General features: G+C 42.2%; 1 protein-coding gene across 2 annotated transcripts in view; it reads left to right on the top strand.

The window, feature by feature from the left end:
- Positions 1–2,967: 2,967 nt before the first annotated feature.
- BORCS5 (BLOC-1 related complex subunit 5) overlaps positions 2,968–24,680 on the top strand; it is a 72,640-nt gene continuing 50,927 nt past the window's right edge. The window contains exons 1-2 of one of the 2 annotated variants that reach the window (XM_070407842.1): positions 2,968–3,000; positions 4,876–5,019. In XM_070407842.1, coding sequence (XP_070263943.1) covers position 3,000; positions 4,876–5,019 — 145 coding nt within the window. In that variant the 5' untranslated portion in view covers positions 2,968–2,999. The other variant, XM_070407841.1, reaches the window with a different exon arrangement.

Below are 24,680 nucleotides of genomic sequence, written 5' to 3'. Positions count from 1 at the left end.
AAAAACTTTTAAAGAGTTATCGAAGACAAGGAAATTCCACAGTAATTTCATTGGAGTGATTTTCCTGATACCACAATAGACCGATGTATAGTATATTTCATCTCTACAGATGATATACTTGGGGGTCCGGGGTATAGAGAGGTCACATTCTTTGAATCTCCCTTAAGGATTAGTCCATACTAGGCACTAAGTGACCTTTCCCTCACTTAGCGACTTCAGATTCAATGTTTCGATATAATGAACCTGTTATCACTGCAGTGATATATCATTTTTTCCAGTTATGACAGTGAACATAATTTAAATAATGATGAAAATAATGACTAAGGAACTTTTCTATTAAAATGAATGAGGTGTTTAAATTTGAAATTATAGTCATTGTCTCCTCATTGCCTGGAGAGATTACTGATCCTCTTCTTCTTAGACTCAGGAGTCCCATTTCTGTGAAGGTATTTTTTTAAAGTGTTTTACCCAGAAAACATGAATTAAACACCTGCAGGGGAAATTAAAGACCAGTAAGACACAGAATCTACCTTCAAGATGCTTATATTCAGTGGGGGAGGCAGGTGAATCAATTGTTGTGTAAAGAATAAATGTCATGATGGGAGATCTTAACTAAGGAAGCCTAGAGGAGGGGCATCTAATACGGACTTCTGATACAAGGTGCGTAAGTTCAACCGTTTTTTGTATTTGTTTTTAAATACAATGTTTTTAGAGCAGCTTTAGGTTCACAGCAAAATTGAAGGGAGATTTGCCATATAACCTCTGCCCTCCCACAAGCATAGCCTTCCCCATTACCAACACCAGAAAGATACATTTGTTAAACTTTGTATACAAATGTAAAGTCCACATTTTACCTTATGTTCACTCAGCGTTGTGCATTCGATGGGTTTGGACAAATGTGTAATGACATGTATCAACCCTTATAGTCCCATACAGGTCTCACTGCTCTAAGAATCTTCTGTCTCAGCCTATTCATCCCTTCCCTCCTTACCCCAGACCCTGGCAATCACTGATCATTTTATTGTCTCCATAGTTTTGCCTTTTCCATAATGTCATATGGTTGGAATGTCACAGTATTTAGCCTTTTCAGATTGGCTTCTTCCACTTAATAATATGCAGGTAAGGTTCCTCCACATCTTTTCATGGTTTGGTAGCTCACTTCTATTTATCACTGGATGATAGTCTATTTTCTGGATGTACCATAGTTCATTTATCCATTCACCTACTGAAGGACATTTTGTTTGCCTCCAAGTTTGGGCAATTATGAATAAAGCTGCTATAAACATCTGTGTGCTGGTTTGGTGTGGATATAAATTTTCAACAAGTTAAATGTTCAAGGATGACGTTCAGTTAGCTAGATAGAGAGATGAAAGCTAACTATTCCAGACAGACAAAATAGCATGACTATTCAGGATTCAGGGGATTTCATCTCATATGCTAAATTTTAAGCTTTATCCTAAAGACATGCTGAGTTATTGAAGGTTTTTAGTACAGCAATGACAGGTCAGAGACCTAATTAATATTCTAGAAAATTCTCTCTGCCAGCCACATGTAGGATGGACTGAAGGAGGTGATGCCAGAGTCATTCTGTTTTCCAAGAAATGAGGAGACCCTGAACAGGGCATAGAGATAGAAAATAAATTAAGGCAAGAGGCTCTCTAGATTTGTGATTGGTTGATGTGGAGGTGAGAGTAAGCAGATTTCTGGCTGGGAGACTGGATGGATGGGTTGCCAGGCAATATAAAGGCCTGGGAGGAGGAGCTAGTCTGGGGTGGATTAGAGATATAATGAGTTTTAGAATACTTGACTCCTAGTTTTATCACTTATTAGCTACCACAAGCCCCTGCATTTGTGCCCTATACCCCTGGGGACACAAGAGTAGGCCTTCCTTCCCCCGGCTGCCAGCTCCGGCTTCCCTCCCACCCCCCGCAAGCACCTGGGACCCAGGCTTCCCTTGCAGCCTTGGCTTCCTGCGGAAGGACAGAAGGACGTTCGGAAGGGCATCTGGTCTAATTAGCATATTACACTTTTATTATTACAGATATATAAAATCTCAGGGCATTTGCTTGAAATTCCTTGAAGCAAACAATAGAAATCAATGGCAAAGTTCTGAGAATCCCAGAACGTCCCAACTCTGATGGCATTGCATTGCTAGGTCAAAGCCCTTGACCTGCCCAAACTTCAGTTTCCACTCTGCATTACCTGTACTCCTTCCTCGCCTTTGCTTCTTTCAGAATGGCAGCTTGCCGGTAATTGTCAAGGTCTCCTAGAAAGTGCCTAGACTGGAGCGGCATCCACTTTCCTTTGAAGATGCACACATAGCATTTTGTCTCATTTCCAGCTCCTTCTTTCACCATCTAGTATTTTTGGGATGGTCGTCCACTGCCACACGCCCACGCCCAGCTTTCGGAGCTGAAACAGGAGCTTTCCATCAGTGGTTCCCAACCTTCTGGCCCTTTAAAACAGTTCCTCATGTTGTGACCCAACCATAAAATTATTTTCTTTGCTACTTCATAACTGTAATGTTGCTACTGTTATGAATCGTAATGTAAATATGTGATATGCAGGATGGTGTTAGGCGACCCCTGTGAAAGGGTCGTTCGACCGCCAAAGGGGTCGCGACCCACAGGCTGAGAACAGCTGATCCAGACAATTGCGGATTCAGACCCTGAATCTACCTCTCCTTATCTGGAAAATAAAGCCTAAAAAACCACACATCTATTTTATAACGTTCTAACGATAGGGGTAAAGTGTCTAATGTGTGAATGATGCTTAAAGGTGACGGGTCAGTACAATAGCAAAGAGCTTATCCTTTTGGGCGGGTCTGGTTTTCAGGGTGTCGGGGCCCTTTAAGGGGGCGTCACCCTAGTTTCCTACGCGAATGGTCCCGCCTGTGCTGGGGCGGGAGGCGGCGGCCCTGTAACCCGGAACTGACGGCCGCGCGCCGCCGGCGCCGCCAATCCGCGTCCCGGAAGGAGCGAGCCGGCGGCGCGTGAGCGAGTGAGTGGAAGCGGCGCCGCCCGCAGGTGGCAGGCGCGGCTGAAGCCGGCCGTTCCCGCCTCTCTCTCCCTGGAATTCCTCCAGAGGAGGCGGGCGAGCTGCGTGCGGCCGCGCTGCTCCTCCTTGCGCGTCCGTTCTCCAAACAGGGGCTCCCCATTCCCCACCACCCGCGCCCCTACGCGGGCTGAGCGCTCCACCCGCACACAGCGCCCCGCTGCGGCGCCCCGACTGGATGTAGCATCCCCGTCCCGCTCCCGTCCTGGCCCGTCGCCCCGCAGCCCAGCCGGAGCGGTGACCGCCTCCCCGCTGTTCGCTGCCGGTTGCTGCCTGCACCATGGGCAGTGAGCAGAGCTCGGAGGCCGAGAGCCGACCCAACGATCTGAACTCCTCAGGTCGGTGCCCTAACTTCCACCTTCCTCCACGCAGCCGTGTCGGCCTGCGGAGGGCGCTGCCTCCCAGCCCAGTGGGGTCTGGGACCGGCGGGCACGAACGCACCGAAAGCCCTCCCCGTGCCTTTTTTTTTTTTTAAGTCACCATCTGTCCTAGCGTTGAATCCCCTGATGAAGTGGGCGCCTCAGACAGCAGCTAAGCCAGCGTGGGCGCCCATCCCCATTATTTATTTTCGAAACAGCTGTCTCTCCTGGCCGCAGCCTATTGGAAAGATGACCTAGTTAATGATTGGCTTTGGGACTCGGGGCTGACAAGAGTGAGATTTGGTTCTCGCAGTGGATGGATCATAGGCAGGACTTCTAAGAATAGGCTCCTTCTTAAAAACGGGTCTCAGAGCTTCCTTTTCAGAAGGGATGTGTGGCAGGTGTACAGTCTTTTAACTCTTGGGTGCGTTAGGTAAATTACCAAGAGATGAAGAGATATTTCTTAAAGAGCAAAAAAAAAAAAAAAAAAGGGATTCTGAGAGTGAACGCCATGCCATAGGAGACTGCAGCCTCTAGGTGGCAGGGCAGTTCTGTGGCATCCCTGGATCGACCCTCGAGACCCTGACTGTGATGAGCTTGCAGATCTGCCTTGTAGCGTGTAAAAGGTTTATTCTGGCCCCAGCCAGGGACATATTTGGGGAGAGGAGGATGTCTTGGACTAGTGAGTCCTTGATAGTTTGAATCACTTCCCTCCGAGTCGATTGCATTTTCCTAAGAGACCTGAAATTGACCTGCCTCGAGCGGTCCTCCAAGTTTCTGAATTTTGCCTCGGCCTACAAGGGACCTACTGATTATTTTTTACCTTCTTGGACTAATGCCTGTAACTTTAAGGGTGAGGGGGCTGGTGCCTCAGGAATACACCCATTATCTAGGGTTGAGTATCAGGGTTTGTCCCCATCCCCCCATAATTAGGAACTGTTAAATAAACTTGGTTTGCTGGGATGGGTGGCTAGACAGCTCTGCACCCGCAGTGTCACAGGGATGGGTCATGTATACCAACAACCTGTAGACCCCCAGTTCCTTTCCTAACCCCTTTTCTGCCGCTGTTGACTTTTGGCAAGTCACAGCCAAATTTTGTGCCCTTATTTCCTCATTGGTAAAATAGGGACAGACATTAAGAAGAGCAAAGAAATAAAAATTAAAAACACAATTTGCCTATTTCTTTGTGTGCCAAATAATAAAATATTTTAAATTACAAAAACAGTTTCATATATATATATATATATATATTCCTGTAATGTTTGAGTTTTTTAAAGCTATGATAGAATATGGAGGTCCTCCATGATTCATTTCCCTTATGAGCCCCCACCGCAGGAAAAATCCAGTTAGCATTTTTTTGGGTATAAAAATATTATTTTTAATAACTACAGTGAAACAGCTTTGGTGAGACAGAGGTGGCTAACGAACATGCAACTCCTGAGCGGTGTAACTTTATTTTCAGTGACTCCTTCTCCAGCTAAGCACAGAGCCAAGATGGATGATATTGTGGTTGTAGCTCAGGGCTCCCAGGCCTCACGGAACGTCAGCAATGATCCTGATGTCATCAAGTTGCAAGAGATTCCAACCTTCCAACCTCTTTTGAAAGGTAAGGGCTTGCCTTTTGACTTACCTGGACTTGCTGGAAAGGCTTGCATAGCCCCACTACTCTCCTCAGATATCTGTGTGCCTTATTCATCTCCTTTAGGTCTTCCCTTAAATGGCATCTTCTCTGTGAAGCCTTCCTTGACTGCCCTGTTTAGAATTGCAGCCCTTCTCCCTGCCTGTTTTTCTCTGTAGCACTTAATCATCATTGACCTACTGCATTGTTTATTTGGTTACGGTCTCTATTTTTCTATTAGAATGTGTGATGGCATTGGTTCCAAGTGTTAAATCCTCAGCACTTGGAATAGAGCCTGGTATAAAGTAGGGTCTGAATAAATGAGTGAATGAATGAATGATGTTGGAGTTAGCCCTTACCTGTTATATTTCCATGAATGGTCTGGACTATGGGTTGACTAGTTCAGATCCATAGAGGCAATCTCCATGACCACTGATACACTTTTAATTAATTCTGGCAACCGTATTGTACGAGAGGAGAGTGTATATATTGAGGAGGGAGAGTGTATACAAACCATCAGCCTTCTTGATTAGTGTATATTGAGATAGTTGCCTTTTACTATGCGTATTATTGTTTGTTTAATAATTTTATATTTTTGTTAATTTTACATCAGTAAATATATTAATTTATTTTGTTATTTTCATATCTCCATTAAGTACTGGTAATGATTTCCTGTTAATGGAGTGGGGTTTCTACTATAAGAATCTCTCTGTCTCCCTCTCCCCTAAAATATTAGGACATATAAATGAACATGAGGTACTGGTTTATTAACATGGTACAATGTATAGTAATAGAAATCATCTTACATTTATATATTTTAAAAGCTCCTTTCCATACACATATCATTCCCTTAATTTTTACATCATTAAATATGTTTAAGTGATTTGTGCCAGATCAGATAGCTGCTGCTAGATTGAACTTGAACCTTCATCACTGATGTGAAATTCTATACTAGTTACACTATTCCACACTATACTTAAAAAACAAAAATATAAAAACAAATGGTGCTTTATAGATGATCCATATATCAACTCATTCTTCCTAGCACTTCATCTGCTTTACTAATGAGGCAGTACAAGCTTTCATTCGTTCCCCACAGTCCTTAGAGTTAGACTTTGGTAAACTCTTCTGGTTCTTACATATAATGACACATTACATCCTCTTATTAGTTTTCATAATTTTTTTTAAAAATATATTTTATTGATTTTTTACAGAGAGGAAGGGAGAGAGATAGTTAGAAACATCAATGAGAGAGAAACATTGATCAGCTGCCTCCTGCACACCTCCCACTGGGGATGTGCCCGCAACCAAGGTACATGCCCTTGACCGGAATCGAACCTGGGACCCTTCAGTCCACAGGCTGACACTCTATCCACTGAGCCAAACCAGTTAGGGTAGTTTTCATAATTTTGAGGAATGATGTGATTCTCCAAAGAAGCCAACGTTAATGAAATTTTCATCTCCACATATCTTTGTACAATAATATTAAAAGATATTACCTTTATCTTTAGAAACTTAGAGGTGGGAACTGGTATTCTCCCAGCGGTCGCCATCTGGTGGTCTGTGAGGTCTGAAAGGTTGGCAACCGCTGGTTTAAGGAAACGTTTCTACTCTGTTCCTCTGGAAATGCATGCAGTACTTCTCACAGTCAGAATTTTCATGGCTGTTAGCTGCATCCTTTCTTCTAAAGTCTCCTAGAAGACTGGATGAGGCCTTATATGACCAATTTTTGTCCCACTTTAGGGAAATACTAAAAACAAAGAAGCAACAATAATTCCCCCAGAACTTTGAGATATACTGAATAATTTTCTGTGATTAATGCTTCTTTTTTTAAGTATTTGAAATAAGTCATATTTTATGATAATAAATTGATCAGTAAGTGAAACATCTAGGAAAAGGCTTGGTGTTAAGCCTTAATAGTGGTTCTCAACCTTCTGGCCCTTTAAAACAGTTCCTCATGTTGTGACCCCCAACCATAAAATTATTTTCGTTGCTACTTCATAACTGTAATTTTGCTACTGTTATGAATCGTAATGTAAATATCTGATATGCAGGATGGTCTTAGGCGACCCTGTGAAAGGGTCGTTTGACCGCCAAAGGGGTCGCGACCCACAGGTTGAGAACCGCTGTATTAAGGGAAGCTGACTTCAGATTTAAAATAATCTCTGGGGATCCTGAAAGTGACTAGTTAATGAGGTGTAGTCAATGCAGTGCAGCTGGACTTGGTTGCACTGATTACCGAGGTTTTAATTGGGACTCGCTAGCTAGCTGTGTTGGCTTGGCTTTGTTTTTCGTCTCTGTGAACCTTGTGTGTTGAGAACATTGAGGACAGTTTCAGGAGAGAGGAAAGCTGGTGAGTAGCAGGTTGCAGTTGAGAGGTGATCTAGGATTTGGAAGGTAGAGAAGTCACTTGATAAGAGTGGCATGAAAGTAGAAATGGCAACATGTGACCATGGCCAGACTGCAGGAAACAAACAAACACATAAAAAAAAAGCCAGTGAGCATTGAAGTTGATGCTCATGTTTCACTTGTGAAGTAAGTAGCAACATCCTGGACAGTGGAAAAGGTAGGCAAAGGGGACAATTGGTGGAAATAATAAGTATAATTATAATAAGATACTGCTTGTAAGATATACAGCCTAGTCCTGTCACAAGTAAAGGCTTTATGAATTTTGTTATTATTAAAAAATAGAAGAAGCATAAAAAAAAAGAAAAGAAAAAAAAAGTACAATTATAATAGTAGCTAATCCCCTCCCCCTCATGCCTCTGCATGATAGCTGTTATTCTTTTCATTTCGTGGATTAAAACATTGGTGCTCAGAGCTTAAATTCAGTGCCTGAAAGTCACATGGCTATAAGTGATAGCCCATCTTGCAATGGCATCGAGACATCAAGTGTTTAAAAATTTTGTACATAGGAAGAGACTCAGTTCCCAATTCTAGCAAAGCCCATTGTTCAAATGACTGGGCTGTAATAGTAAATAAAGTGATGGGTGTGAGGTTGTTTGGACTTCTAGGTGCAGCATTTGTTGAGGTGCCTCCTGCTTTGACATTGTTCTGTCTGGTAATTTAAAGCCCTGCGGGCTGTCTGCTGGGCGGCTGCAGAGGCCACTCATCACTGTAGCCTTTATACTCTAATCTCTTTTTCCCTCTTTCCTGCTTTCAGGATGAGGCTATTTCTCAAAGTAGTAAAAGGGCCACACAGTGAGGGCTCTACCCCCCAGGTTTGATTTCAGAAAGCTTTTATTCAAGTTAATGACAGTTTATTCTTCCAAAACAATATATTCAAGTATTACACAGAGTTCACTATTGTTCCATAATGTCATATGATGTAATGCTGATGCTGGTGGGTGATCTGCAGAGGCAGTGGCCAGGCGAGTTTGGGGCTATTTGTATGACTGAGGTAATGTTTGCATTTTTAATAAGCAAGCAGATTCTTTCATTGGTCTTTAACCCTTTTGGATAATTATACCAGAATATAATGTATGTTCCATACAAATGCCAAATATCTGTTCCTCTTTTTTTTTAAGTCAAAAGAATTTCTGTTTGTCATAGCAGTGTCTGAGTTTACCAATTTATTTTGAAATGTAAAACATTTAGTAGAAGATTGAAATTACAAAAATTAGAAAGTAGCAATAAATGGTAATGACAGAACAGTCAAAATGTAGATTTGATGCAAAGTAGTTAGATTCCTAAAGATTAAACAAGCTCTATAGATTTCTTAAAATTTAACCACTCAGTCCTAACCAGTTTGGCTCAGTGGATAGAGCATCGGCCTGCAGACTGAAGGGTCCCAGGTTCGATTCCAGTCAAGGGCATGTACCTTGGTTGCGGGCACATCCGCAGTAGGAGGTATGCAGGAGGCAGCTGATTGATGTTTCTCTCTCGTCGATGTTTCTAACTCTCTATCCCTCTCCCTTCCTCTCTGTAAAAAAATCAATAAAATATATTTAAAAAAAAATTTAACCACTCATATTTTTTAATGATTCCCATTATTTATGTCATTTTATAGAAATGAAATATTCACAAGCTAAAGGCAATATTGATGTTTTATATATACATATGTTAAGTAATTATTCTATTTACTCATGGTGATGAATATATGCATGCATACACATACGCATGCATAAGCACATTCTTTGCAATTGACCTATCATTTTTGTTGTTGACCCTGGATATAGCATATGATTGTCTTGCTGACTACGGAAGAGACTGTCTTTGTTACCAACAAGGAAGGTCAAACATCCAGTGTAGATGCTTCAATGACACTAAACAGCTTTGTTGGGAATTTTGTGTTTGGTTGTGAAGACCATGATATATGTGAAGTAGATTTTGACAATTGAAAAGAGCTAGGGGCTTTTCTTGGGGGAGCAACAGCTCATGGAACAGCAGTGAAGGCTCTCAAATCACATGGAACGTTGAGAATTAGTGCTTGAGGTTGAAGCTGGGTTAGAATGACTCCATGGAAAAGGGCGATAAGGAGAACACGAGGGAGCTAGATTTTCAATGACCAGTTTCTTCACATCCTTTTCACCTCCTTGTCTATTAGCCAGACAAATAGTATGAAGGTAGAAAGTCTTTGCATTTATAAGACACCCATGTTTCCCAGCAGTCAGATTTTATCTCTGCATTGGAAAATGGGGTGTCAAGAGAATGGATCTTAATCAGAGCACAGTCTTCTTTGAATGGCTTTAAGGTGACTCTAGGCCCAGGTGGATCCTAAGAGTATATTTCCCCCCCAAACACCATATTAGAAAAGTTGATCACTTATTCCTGATTACCTTGTAATCAGTTTTGTATGTATGATACCTCTGCAGTTAACCTTTTTAACAAAGCTGTTAACCAGTAAAGTCAGCCTTACTCAGAAGACTGGGAAACCCCAAGCGAAAGGTCCTTTAAACCGCTTGAGAAGGTGAAGCCATTTTTCAAGAGTATCCTCACTCTTTTCCTCACTCCAATAAATCTCTGTGCCTGCATCCATTTTTGTTTCTTTGTATTAAATCTCGGAGAAGGTAACTATGCCTATCCCTGAAACTTAATGCTTCTTTATTTAACTTTTTCCTTCATTTGCTGGGACTTTGCTTCTGTAGTTGTACATCTAGCTTAGTGAACTTTAAGTATTTTGAAATATAGATATCTAGATCAGCAATTTTCAACCGGTGCGCCGTAAAAAAATTTAAAACATGCAATACTTGACTAGTTAGTCGGGTACTGACCTCTTTTCCCTTAGAAAAAAATGACAACAGCCAACACATCAATAGCTGTCTGGTGTGAATGAATCAAAATTTTACTTATTTTTTTTGTCAGATCGACAATGTATTTTTTGGTGTGCTGCAGAATTTTAGTAATTAGTTTGTGTGCCATGAGATGAAAAAGGTTGAAAATTGCTGGCCTAGATGATTCTAAGTCTATAACATTAGCTTCAACTTCTTGTCCATTTCTTCAACTATGAACTAGTCAATACACCCAACCATTGTTACTTTAAATTCAGCATGTCCTGCCCTGACTGGTGTGGCTCAGTTGGTCGGAGCACCTTACCTTACACCAAAAAGTGGCGGTTTGGACTCCCTGTCAGGGCACATACCCAGGTTATGCCCTGGGGAGCATGATTGATGTTTCTGTCTGTCTCAAATCAAAATTTTAAAAATTGTATTTAAAAAGTCAGCATACCCCATCTTCCATTTATGTGTTCATTTATTTAACAAAAATTTATAGAACCTTATTTTTATTAGGTGAATAAGACACATTCAGGTACACTTGAAAAGAATGTGTTCTACAGTTGTAGGGTGTAGTGTTGTAAGTCAAAGTGTGGTTGATGGCATTGTTTAAATCTTCTATTTTTTTAATTCTCTCACTAAAAGAGAGGTATTAAAATCTCAAGCTACGATTGTGAATTTGTTTATTCCTTTCATTCTTTCTGTGCATTGGAAGTTTATTATTCAGCACAAAGCCATTAGTGATTATTATATTGACCCTTTTATCATTATGAAATGCCCTTCTATCTATGGTCTTACCCCCTATCTTGAAGTGCATTTTGTCTTATATTAATGTAGTCATTCCAGCTTTTTTACACTTGTTTGCTAGTATATCTTTTTTCATTCTTTTGTTTATTTTTAAGTCTATTTTTGTCTTTATATTTACAGCATATCTCATGTGGACCGTATATAATTGGGTTTTGCTTTTGTATCTATTCTGGCAGTCTGCCATTTATTTATTTGTTTGTTTGTTTGTTTTTATATTTTTACTAGGGGCCCAGTGCACAAATTTGTGCACCTTGAAAGGAACTGTGGGCTTCGAGGCTGTGGTGGGCACAGGGGTGGGTCTCAGCCCATCCTCCGCTCCCCCGTCTGGCCCTCGTGCATGGTCCCAACCCCCTGTCTGCTGGCAGCCTCTCTCCTGCTGCCACTCCCACGCGCTGACAGCGCTGGACCTGCTTGCACCCGCTGACAGCATGGAGCTATTGAGGCTGGCTCCAGCAGCAGGTGCGAGTGGTGGCTGCTACCCTGATCGCCCCTCAGGAACAGGGGAAGGTGGAGAAGCCCTCAGGGGCAATCAGGGCCGGCAGCAGCTGTTTGCATCCACTGATGGTGCCTAGCGATCGGGACCGGCACCAGACGCCAGCAGTGGGTGCGAGTGGTGGCTCCGGCGCCAGCTACGGGTGTGAGTGGGGCCAGTGCTGGCAGTGGGTGCGAGCGGTGGCTCCAGTGCCATCAGCGGGTGTGAGCAGCGGGCTGCTGGCCCCAATCGCCCCTCAGGAGCAGTGGGAGGTGGAGAAGTCCTGAGGGGCGATAGGGGCCAGCAGCCCGCTGCGCACACCCGCTGACGGCACCAAGTGATGGGGGCCAGCACTGGGCGCCAGCAGCAGGTGCACGCGGTGGCTCCGGTGCCAGTAGCGGGTGCAAGCGCCCAGTGGGACTGCAGCATTTGGGAGCAAAGAATTTTCAGTAACCACCAGAGGCTCACCCTGATGATAGTAACTGGTATCCTGCCTTCGTCTGGCACCTCCGCTCACCTGCTCCACCATTCCACCGCAGCTGATGCCCACCATGTTCCGTGCTCTGCCACCTGCTGCCGATGCCCACCATATTCTGTACTCACCCCCTGGTGGTCAGTGCATGTAATAGCGACCGGTTCCGTTCTGCCATTCGATCTATTTGCATATTAGGGTTTTATATATATAGATTGATTTCAGAGAGGAAGAGAGAGAGAGAGAGAGAGAGAGACACACACATATCAGTGATGAGAGAGAATCATTGATTGGCTGCCTCCCACGCACCCCCAACCAGGGATGGAGCCAGCAACCTGGGCATGTGCCCTTGATTGAACCCGGGACCCTTCAGTCTGCAGGCTGACGCTCTATCCACTGAGCCAAACCAGCAAGGGCAGGCTGCCTTTTAATTGGTATATAAATTGATATGGTTGGATATAGATCCACCCTTTTGCTCTTCATTTTCTATTTGTGCTGCCTGCTTTTCTTTCATGCTCCTTTCCTGACTTGTTTTGGATCAGTTGAATATTTTTTAGTATTTCATTTTAATTCTTCTATTAGCTTTCTTAGTTGGTTTTAAAAAATCATATATCTTTTAAATTAAGAGAAAAACATTGCATATTGAATGTTATGTTTACCTACATATTTACCATTTCTGGAAATCTTAATCCCTTTTTGTAGATTCACGTTTTCATTTGATGTCACTTATTTTTAATCTGAAGGACTTCTTATAGCATTTTGTGCAAGTGCAGGTCAGCTGGAAACAAATTCTTTTTATTTATCTGAAAATATCAGTTTTTGGCCATTGTCATTATAAAGTTTTTTGTCTTTGTTTTTTAATTACCAAGCATTTGAGGAGATGCTGTGATGCTGTGAAATCTCATTATTCAACACACTTTTTTCCCACTGGTTATAATATCCATTGATGTTTCTGACTTGAATTAATTATACAGTGATGGTTGCCAAATAGTGATTTTCCTAACTTTATCATTCTTCTAAATTAACATTATTGGTTGGACTTTACTGTTAGGAGGACCTTTCTCCTCATTTATTTATTTAAGCCAATGTGGAACAGTGAATTCCTATTTTATTCAGTGAGTTATGCAATCTGTTACAATCATTATTTATTTTTTAGTCTCAAAATGCTCCAAATTTAACTAGTCAGAGCACCATCAGTCTAGCTTCCTATGTTCATTTAACATTTCTCATTATTCTTCAAACATGTTTTTATATTCTGGGACAATATAATATTCCAGACTTATCTTGTTCTTCCCTGGCCCCAGCCCCAGAATCTCCAGGAACCCCGGTTCTTTCAGTAGAGAGCCGGGCCTTCTCATTGCATTTAGCAAGGATATATAAACATATACACACAGACACATACATGCACACACCTTTGCACCTATGTTTATTTCTATATTTATCTATCCATATTGAAAATTATGAGTTCCCACTAAGTGTCCCATGTTCTTTGATCAATAAATTTATAGTTTTTATTAAATAGTTTGGCCATTATTTCTTCCAATATTTTTCTGTCCTCATGCCTCTCTTTTTGTGGGACTTCAATTTCTGTTAGACCATTTGGTATTTTCTCACAGATGACTCACCTTTCAGTTAAAAAGAAAACTTTTTTCATTCTGTCCTTACTTTGGATAATTTCTACTGCTATGTTTCCAGGTACAATGGTCTTTATTTCTGTTATGTCTGTACTGCTCTTAATCCCATCCAATCTATTTTTAATTTCAGACAATTGTATTTTTCAGCTTTAGATGTCCCTTCCCCACCTTTAAAAAAGGCTTTCATTTCTCTGCTTATTATGCTTATGTTTTCCTCTTTGTAAGCAATAACATTTCCTGAATGAGCTAGCTGGTTACTCCTGGAATATGACAATAAAAATAGATGTATGTACTTCCTTTTATGGCTCTGGTTTGTCAGTAGTTTCTGCTAAGTGACAGCCTAGAAACATTCTAAGGCTGAATAGTATAAAATTCTATTAGTCATCTTCAGTTTTTCTACCTTTCCAAAACCACATATAAAAATTCTATTTTTAAACACATTAGCATTTGAGACCGAAATGTTTAGGAAATCTGAATTTTAAAGGTATTCCTAGCATTTTTTAAAAATTCCATCCCCTTACCCCCAAATTTTAACTGGCTATTGAACAGATTAATTTGATGCTAATTGTATAGTATTTGGAACTGGGCACAAGTCAAAGTCACATGCTTTTTTTAGAACCATGATGTTTCATGTATTCATTTAACCATATTCATTGAATGCTTGCTGTTTGTTAGATATTGTTAGGCTTAGAGATACAAACACAAAAACCATTATTCCTTCTCATGAGGAGCTCACAGTCTAGTGAGAGAAACTACATATCTTGTTAACAGATAAATTGTGGTTCAACACGATAATGCCTATAGATAAAGTGTAACCCTTTGGAGAACTTAAAGGGTGGAACAGCCTATTCTGAGAAAGGCAGAACAACTTAGAAGAATTTATATTGGTGGTCTTTTTAAAAAATATGAGAGAATCATGCCTCCCTCATGCTCCCACCAGGAACGGAGCCCGAAACTCGGGCATGTGCCCTGACCAGGAATCAAACCGTGACCTCCTGGTTCATGGGTTGACGGTCAACGACTGAGCCACACCTGCTGGGCTATATTCATGATCTTGATAGTAATTATTTTCAAAACTTTATCATGCATAAGAAACCATCTGAAGAAACTTTTTAAAAATTCTGGTTATAGATCCCAACTCAGAGAGTCAGTCTGATTCAGTAGGTTCAGGTTTAAGGCAACTGTATATTAAACTATCATTCTAGGTGATTCTGAAGTGGGTCCATGGACCACACTTTGGAAAACATTGAGCTAGAACATGAATCTCTTACTTGAGATCACAGAGCTGTTAGATCATTTAACTAAATGATTTTAGATATTTTAAAAAGTGGTTATCAAAAGAGTATTTTCAATATGTTATTGGGTTTTTACTATTTTTGGGTAAACTCCAGTATTAAAACTGATTCATATTGATGCCTGTATGTTAAATTTTGGATTCATTGAGAATTCAATATTGAGGAAGAATTTTTTAGAAGTAACGGGTTTTCATAATGAGTGGATAAAAAAAGCTGTGTTACGTTTATACAGCGGAATGCTACTCTGCCATAAAAAGGAGGAAAATTTTACCCTTTGCAACAGCATGGATGGACCTGGATAACATTATGCTAAGTAAAATAAGCCAGCCAGAGAAAGACAAGCACCATATGATTTCACTCATATGTGGAATTTAATGAACAAACTGAACTGCCAAGCAAAATAGAGACAGACTCATAGATAGAGAGCAGGCTGACAGCTTTGGGAGGTGGGGAGGTGTTGGGGAGGGATGGAGGGATTGAGCAAAAAAGAAAAAATAAGAGAGAGAACTCATGTACATGGGTAACAGAATGGTGATTGCAGGAGTGAAGGGAGAGGGGTGAGGGGAGGTGATAAAGGGGATAAATGGTGATTGAAAAAATAAAATTAACAAAATGTTTCTGTCAAAATTCAGTTTTACAGAAAGCTAATGAAATGCAAAGTGACATTGTAAAGAATGAGTTTTGATATATAATCATTTGCCTCATAAGAGCTGATTAAAATCATTGACAAAAGTTTCTAAGCATTAATATATGTGTCAGTAAGCAAATCACGTAAACAACAATGCAGTTTTGAATTGCAAGATTGTTGGAGCAGGCATATCACCGTTGGGGATAGCTTTGTTCGTCATTTGGTCTTTCTAAGTGAGAGCTTTTCTCTAACTTATAATTAAAATATTAGTATCTTTTATTTCAGTAAATCTTATGTTATATCAAGATTAATATGTACCAGCTACAAGGAAACAAATGATAAATCCTACTGAGAGGAGTTAACAGTTATATAGGCCAAAGAGAGATTGAAACATTATTTAATGCTAATAAATATCATACTTTGTTTATAGTTTGCCTTTTTTCTCTATAAGATGGCCTCCCTTTAATGTAGTTTAATTTACAGCAGTGCTATTTTTACCACTTTTGCCACTAGATGTCACTAGACTAAAACAATTATTAAACTGGTTACAATTGCTACAACCCGAGGCAATATTTGCAAAAGCCTTTGGCTAATTAAGTTTACTCTGTAGCATCTGGATTTCTCATAAAACCAGGTCACAGCTTCAAGCACAACCTAGCTGAAAAATATAAATGTTCTGTAACACATCAGTAATCTATAATTAGTTATTTTAGTGTTTATCAGGATAGAAAAGGAAAAAATTATTGCCACAGGAAGCTTTCAGTGACCTTAATTTTTTGAAGAGAAAACTATTTTCAGGCTATCTCTGCACTCAGAAAAATATTTATTATACCAAACATTTCTCAAGCGTTTGGATTGTATCTTAATCATCTTTAATTTCTCAGAGCCTAGCATAAAGTTTGGCACTTGGTAGGTGTTCGGTATGTGTTATTAAGCATTATAATAGTACTAGAGGCCCAGTGCACAAAAATTTGTGCACTCGGGGGGGGAGAGGGGGTCCCTCAGCCCTGCCTGTGCCCTCTCGCAGTCTGGGACCCCTCAGGAGATAATGACCTGCTGGCTTAGGCCTGCTCCTGGGTGGCAGAGGGCAGGCCCAATCCCTAGGTGCAGCCCCTGGTCGGGCTCAGAGCAGGGCCGATTGGGGAGTTGGGGCACCGCCCCCTGTCATGCACAGAGCAGGGCGGATGGGGAGGTTGCGATGCCACCCCTAGTCACGCTCAGGGTAGGGCCGATTCGGGGGTTGGGGCACCGCCCTCTGTCACACTCAAGGCAGGGTTGATAGGGAAGTTGCTGCGCCACCCCCTGCCACGCACAGAGCAGGGCCGATCAAGGGGTTGGGGCACTGCCCCCTGTCATGCACAGAGCAGGGACCATCGGGGGGTTGGGGCTCCGTACCCTGTCACACACAGAGCAGGGCCCATCAGGGGTTTGGGGAGCTGCCCCCTGTCATGCACAGAGCAGGGCCGATCAGGGGGTTGGGGCGCTGCCCCCTGTCACACACAGAGCAGGGACCATCAGGGGGGTTGGGGCTCCGTACCCTGTCACACACAGAGCAGGGCCCATCAGGGGTTTGGGGAGCTGCCCCCTGTCACACACAGAGCAGGGACCATCAGGGGGGTTGGGGCTCCGTACCCTGTCACACACAGAGCAGGGCCGATCAGGGGGTTGGGGTGCTGCCCCCTGTCATGCACAGAGCAGGGCCGATCAGGGGGTTGGGGAGCTGCCCCCTGTCACGCACAGAGCAGGGCCCCTCAGGGGGTTGGGGAGCTGCCCCCTGTCACGCACAGAGCAGGGCCAATCAGGGGGTTGAGGAGCTCCCCCCTGTCACGCACAGAGGAGGGCCAATAGGGGAGCTGGGGCACCGCCCCCTGTCACATACAGAGCAGGGCCCCTGGGGGGAGGGAATAGTTGAAGCGCCACACCCTGTCACACTCAGGGCAGGGCCGATGGGGAGGTATGGCACTACCCCGTCTCACATAGAGCAGGGCCCGTGGGGGGGTTGGGGCGCCGCCGCTGTCACACACAGAGCCGCAGGGCAGATCAGAAGGTTGGGGCGCTGCCCTCTATCACCCACAGAGCAGGGCTGATCAGGGGGTTTGGGCGCTGCCCCCTGTCACACTGATCCCGGTGCCGGGAGGCCTCGCGGCTCTGCTGATCCCGCCCGGCAGGGTCACAGGTCCGGGTCCCAGACCGCAGACAGCCTTGCCTGCTGCCGCCTGCTTTCAGTATGCAAATTAGCCGCCATCTTGTTGCTTCAGGGTGGGGGGTCCCCACTGGGGTGCCTGGCCAGTCTGGGTGAGGCGCTGAGGGCTGTTTTCAGGCTGGCGGGCGACTGGAGCTCCAAACCTCTCCTTTTTTTCTTTTTTTTTTTTTATTCTGGCATTTATTTACCTTCTATGGCTGTCACTGGAGCTGAGAGCTGGCTTTCTCTCTGAGGCCCGGCTGAAAGCAGGTTTCTGGCCTTTGTTTTCTGTATTCGAAACAATGTTGCGACTCCAGCTCTGAGATCCCGGCTGACTGACAGGAGGTTTCTGGAGTTTTGTTTATCTTCTATAAATGTTACTATGTTTCCAACTGAAGCTCAGAGGCCGGCGGGGAACGTTGGAGTCCACAGCAAGCAAGCCTCCTGTTAGCTTCCAGCTGCCTGGCTGCCGGCCGCCATCTTGGCTGACAGTTAATTTGCATAAGGATACGCTGATTAGCCAATGGGAAGGGTAGCGGTCGTACGCCAATTACCATGTTTCTCTTTTATTAGTGTAGATACTAGATGTCATGGGGGAAAAAGATAGGCCATGATAGTCTCATTTGGGAGACAAAAATCTACAAAAGCTTATGCCCACAGGTCAGGGTAGTATCTATGTACCAAATGAGTACTGCAGTCATTAAATTCTGTGGTATTTCAGGGGATCATTAGCTCTTGGGAGTTAGGGGCAGGGATTAAAGTTGTCCTCAAGAAAGAGTATTTAGAGATGAAAAGGGAGGGCAGGTACAAGTGAACAAAGTAATGAGCCAAGGTTGAAGGGCAGGAAATTATGATCAATAAATCAATATTCTGAAAGGGAAGAAGTCAAGGGCCAGGAATTTAAGGCTTATACTTAGACTTAATATTTTTTTAGGTGGGAGGAGACATTACAGAATATTGGGAAGTAGAACTTATAAGGACCCTGGAGTCAATTTTAACACCTCTATCTATCTATACATATTCTGCTAATACGCTAATAGATAAATTTCCCCAATGTCCTGGCTTTTAAGGTCACTTGAACATTGACTCTTCAAACAGTTATTTAGTACTACCCACCCCCTTTTCAGGATGTGCACAGTTATCTAATGAAGCTTCCCAGGGCTTTGCTATCAACACATACCTTGCATTTCAACATAAAAATGATTTTTTTAACATAAATTTGCTTGCCTTATATGTTTCATCATCTTTACTTAGATTTCCCTGTGGGCCTAAACAATAGTGGAGGGACATCTCATGTTTGTAGAGGTGTTGGGTATAATTAGGTTCTAAAATCAGTGCGTGAATTTTATATACACTTATAACCTTGGAAATAAAATTAAAGAGCTCAATAAAGCCTACTCTAAAAAATATGTACACTCCTGTACTTTAAATGTTTAGAATAAAAAAAAATGTCTGTATGCAGGACATTCAGACCATTTCGACCTATCATAAACAAAGGAGTAGTTTATGTTTTGTTTTGTTTTTCCTTGTGATGCCTTTGGTAATCATGAATTCATAAAATCAGTTGGAAGTATTTCCTCTTCTGTTTTCAGAAAGAGTTTGTGAAGAATTGGTATTTATCCCTTCTTTAAATCTATACTAATAAAAGGGTAATATGCTAATTAGACTGGACGTCTTCCAGACATCCTTCCAGACGTCCTTCTGGACAAAGCTACGGTGGCGGGGGCTGAGGCAGAAGCAGTTAGGGGCGATCAGGCCGGCAGGGGAGAGCAGTTAGAGGCGATCAGGCAGGCAGAGGGGTTAGGGACGATCAGGCAGGCAGGCAGGTGAGTGGTTAAGAGCCAGTAGTCCTGGATTGCTAGAGGGATGTTCAACTGCCGGTTTAGGCCTGATAAACAATGATTGGGCCTAACCCAGCATTCGGACATCCCCCAAGGGGTCCCGGACTGGAGAAGGTGCAGGCCGGACTGAGGGATTCCCCCCTCCATGCACGAATTTCATGCACCGGGCCTCTAGTATTTGATAAAATTCACAGTAAAGCCACTGGGCCAGAGATTTTTACTTGGTATAGGTCTGTTCAGATTTTCTGTTTTCTTGAGTCAGTTTGGTAATTTTTTTCTAGTAAGTTATTACATTTTCTTGGTAAAAAGTTTTTCATAATACTCCCTTTTAATCCTCAAAATTTTGTAAGGTCAGTAATGATGTCTCTCTTCTATTCCTGGTTTTGATCATTTGCATCTTTTTTCATTTTTTTCTTGGTCAATCTGGCTACAGATTTGTCAGTTTTGTTGATCTGTTCAATGAACCAACTTCTATTTCCTATAGAGGTTTTAGGCTTGGTAATGTTTTGTAATTTTAAAAATTGAGCAGGAAGTACAAAAGTTTTCATATACTCTTCCCCCTCTAGTTTTTTCTGTTAATATTCTTGTGTTAATATAATACACTAGTGGCCTGATGCATGAAGATTCGTGCAAGAATGGGCCTTCCTTCCCCTGGCTGCCAGCACCGCCTTTGCTCTGGCCGGAGCCGCCTTTCCGCCTTCCCACGCTGCCCAGAGGCCCCGAGCGGCTGGGGCTGTGTGGCACCTGCATATGCAAATTAACCCGCCATCTTTGTTGGGTTGATTTGCATACTCGCTCCTGATTGGCTGGTGGGCATCACGAAGGTACGGCCAATTTACATCTTTCTCTTTTATTGGTGTAGCTTATTATAATGAACGAGCCAAATTTGATACATTCTTATTAACTAAAATTCATAGTTGGAGTTCATTCTTTGTGTTGTATATTCTATGGGTTTTAACAAATGTATAATGACATGAATCCGCCATTACATTGGTATCATACCATTACATCTGTATCATACAGAATAGCTTCATTGCCATTTAAAAATTCCATGTTCCACCTTCCCTACTTGTGGAACCCTTGGCAACCACTAATTTTTTTACTGAGCTCACAGTTTTTCCTTTTAGATAGTCATATAGTTGAAACCATAAATTATGTAGGCCTTTTAGATTGTTTTCTTTCATTTAACAATATACATTTAAGGTTTATCCAGATCTTTTGTGACTTGATAGCTTCTTTCTTTTTATTGCTGAATAATAGACCTACTATATACCTGGATGTACTACAGGTCGTACATTCACTTTTTTAAATTTCTTTATTGATTAAAGTATTACATATGTGTCCTTATCCCCCCCATTGCCCCCTCCACCCCCCACTCATGCCCTCACCCCCCTGTTGTCTGTGTCCATTGGTTATGCTTATATGCATTCATACAAGTCCTTTAGTTGATCTCTCCCCCTTACCTCCAAGGACATCTTGGTTGCTTTTAAGTTTGGGCAATTATAATAAAGGTGCTGTAAACATTCATGTGCAGGTTTTTCTGTGGACATTAAGTTTTTTTATTCATTTAGGTAAATATGGCAAGAGTTTGTTTAGTTTGGTAAGAAATTGCCAGACTGTCTTCCAAAGGGGCTGGATATACCGTTTTGCATTCCCACCAGCAGTGAATGAGTGTTCCTGCTGCCCCACATCCTCACCACCGTTTTGGTGGTGTCATTGTTTTGGATTTAACCATTCTAATAAGTTTGTAGTGGTATCTTATTGTTTTAATTTGCAATCCCCCAGTGATACATGATGTTGAACATTTTTCATATGGTTATTTGCTATCTGTATATCTTCTTTGGTAAGGTTTCTGTTCAGATTTTTTTTTTTTTTTAAATATATTTTATTGATTTTTCACAGAGAGGAAGGGAGAGAGATAGAGAGTTAGAAACATCCATGAGAGAGAAACATCGATCAGCTGCCTCCTGCACATCTCCTACTGGGGATGTGCCCGCAACCCAGGTACATGCCCTTGACCGGAATCGAACCTGGGACCTTTCAGTCCGCAAGCCGACGCTCTATCCACTGAGCCAAACCGGTTTCGGCTTTTTTCTTTTTCTTTTTTTTTTTTAAATATCTGTTCAGATTTTTTGCAGATTTTGTAAAATTTATTTTTTATTGATTTTTCAGATATTTTCTTGTAAAATATATAAGCTTTGCTCCAATATAGCTCCATTTTTCCCCCTTCCTTTTTGCTGTTATTATCTACACTAATAAAAGAGAAAGATTCAAATTGACCCTACCTCCGCAACCCCCACCAGCCAATCAGGAGTGAGTATGCAAATTAACCCGCCAAAGATGGTGGCGACCCCGCTCCCCAGCTGCTCCGGGCCTCTGGGCAGCATGCATGCAGGCGCGGAGTGGCCGGGCAGGGTGGGATGCCTGCTATGAGGGGGAGGGCGGGGGGGCGGAGGGGGCTACTGGAGTGGTGCTCTGGCTGGAGCAAAGACTGAAGGCTCTGGCTGCAGCAAAGACTGCAGCCGGAGCGAAGTCAGAAGGTGGCGGCCAGAGCAAAGGCCTGGGTCCCGGGTGCCGGAGGAAAACCGGTGCGGGCAGCCAGGGGAAGGAAGGCCTATTGCACAAATCTTCATGCAACGGCCTCTAGTAACATATAAATATATAAACAATATATTAAAATGAAAGTGTATTTATATTACTATAAATATATATATTTTAAATGTTTACATCTTTCAAAGATGTTAAGAGAAGAAATTAGTAAAAACACAAATATATAATATTTTATATTAACTCAAATATTTACTATCTTTGGTGTTTATTGAGCTTCTTGAATGTGTGGATTAAAGTTTTTCATGAAAATTAGTAAGTTCTCTTTTCTCTCCTTCTGGGATTTCCATTGTGTATGTGTTGTAATGCTTGTTGTTGCACAGATTTCTGAAGCTCTGTTTATTTTTCTTCAGTCTTCTTTCTCTGTTATTAAGATTGGATCATTTCTATTTTTAGGATCACTGAATCTTTCTCTTGCCATCTCAAACTGCTGTTGAATTGCTCTGGTGAAATTTTCATTTCAGTTATTGTACTTTTCAACTTCAGGATTTCTATCTTGTCGTGGAGTATCTCTGTTTATGTATTCAGTGTAGCAATGCTTTTCTTCCCAAGATTTTTGTTATTTTATTTTCTTTTATTGGGGAATATTTGTTAATTAAAAATTGTATATACATGGTAGGTAAGGTGTACAATATGATGATTTGGTATAAATATGCATTGTGAGATAATCACCACAATCTAATTAGCGCATACTATTGTTACTTTTTTTGTTTGTTCATTGCTTCTTTGTTTGGTAACATGCTTACTAAAACTGTGAACTCTCTTTTTGCTGTGATTTGTGACCATTGATGTCTCTGCTCATTTTTTAAAACTGGTTTTTATTTTTAGTCTACTTTCCCAGGGCGTGCCCCTATATCTACATGATGTACTAGTCAGCCAGTAATTGAATAGAGGTTATACTGAAACACCTTGAACAGTAAGGTTTCTGTCATCTGTCAATGGGTCTGTTATGGGTAAGTCGCACATTCAAAATTCAGGGTGTTTTCAAGCCTCTGTCTTTTACATTCCACTGGGCCCTTTCACCTTGTCTTTTGGCATGCACACAACTTCAGTGTCAGCCAGGAGAGTGTGACTGATCAGACCTTCTCGGATTTTGCTATAAAAGCACGCAGCCTCCACCAGGAATAAAATTGCCCCAAACATGTCCACAGTTTGTGCTAATAGAGCATTTGGCATTTCCCACTTGCCCATCTCTGAGGTAATCAATTTCACTGACACCACCACTGGACGTGGGTGTTATGCACTGCTCCAAATTAAGTGAACCTCTTCCTACTGAACCAAAGAAAGCTTCTCATTCTCATAACCTGTCCCCATCTGGCACAACATCTGCTTCAACTGAGGCAGGAGGGATAGGAGAGGCCCCAGGTGACAATGCCATAGATTTACTGTTCTTATTCAAGTTTATGCGTTTTTAGGCATAAATGCTTCTTACAGTATTGTATGCCTTTAGTTGATTTTTCAAGCCTCAGATTGGTTGGTTGTATGAATTTTGTTCAGTTTTATAGTTGCTTTTTGCAGCAAGGATTTGTTTATTGTCTCACTTGGTTGTAGCAAGAAGTCGTACCTGTCCTATCCATTTGCTTTTAATCTAGCTCTGTGTTTATATTTAAAGTGAGTTTCTTGTAGCCAGCATATACAGGGTGGTGAAAAAGTAGGTTTACATTTGTGAGTATGTGAAGCAGAGTTTATTCTTGTATTATTATTTATTAATTACTAGAGGCCCAGTGCACGGGCGGCCTGGCCTGCGGTAATTGGCCAAAACCGTCAGTCCTACATCGAGGGATGTAGTAGTGTGTGAAGGGGCAGGCGGCTGGGGAGGAGCCCAAGCCCGGGCCTCTCGGTAGGCTCGCTGCTGCTCCGCTGAGGTCTCCGCCCGCCCATCCTAGAGAGAAGTGGTAGCGGCTTGCACCTAGTCGGTTCTGATGCCGGTCCTGCACCCGGTCGATGCGGGAGGAGTGCGCATGGGGGAGTGTCTGTGGGAGAGGCTTGAGCCGCATCTGCACTTGCCAGCCATGAGCCCAGGCTTCTGGCGCCCATTGGACAGCTGAGCAGCGCTCCCTCTGTGGGAGTGCACTCACCACCAGGGGGCAGCTCCTGCGTTGAGCGTCTGCCCCCTGGTGGTCAGTGTGCATCATAGCTACCGGTGGACGGGTCGCTTAGGCTTTTAGTATGTGTATGTATATATATATAGTATTGTTTTCCATGCAAACAACTATAAACCCACTTTTGCCATACCCTATAGCTGTCTTGCTTTTTTATTCATGTTGAATTCTCTGTCTTTTAAGCAATATCTTTTGCTTTCTTATATTCAATGTAATTTCAGTGTGGTTAGATTAAACTCTTCCAACTTGCTGTTTTCCATATGTTCCATGTGTTTTTTATTCCTTTCCCCCTCTTTTTTTTGTGTGTGTCTACTTTAGCACATATCAACTCCTTTTATGATCCAATTTTTATCTCCACTGTTGTCTTATTATTTAAATCATAAAAAATTTTGTGTG

Source organism: Myotis yumanensis, unplaced genomic scaffold (assembly GCF_028538775.1).
Source record: "Myotis yumanensis isolate MYYU_CA2020_CCGP unplaced genomic scaffold, mMyoYum1.0.hap1 SCAF_3, whole genome shotgun sequence".
In the NCBI taxonomy this organism is placed as follows: Eukaryota; Metazoa; Chordata; class Mammalia; order Chiroptera; family Vespertilionidae; genus Myotis; species Myotis yumanensis.
Note: the sequence above shows the minus strand (reverse complement) of the source record. Positions and strands in the feature narration are given on the sequence as shown.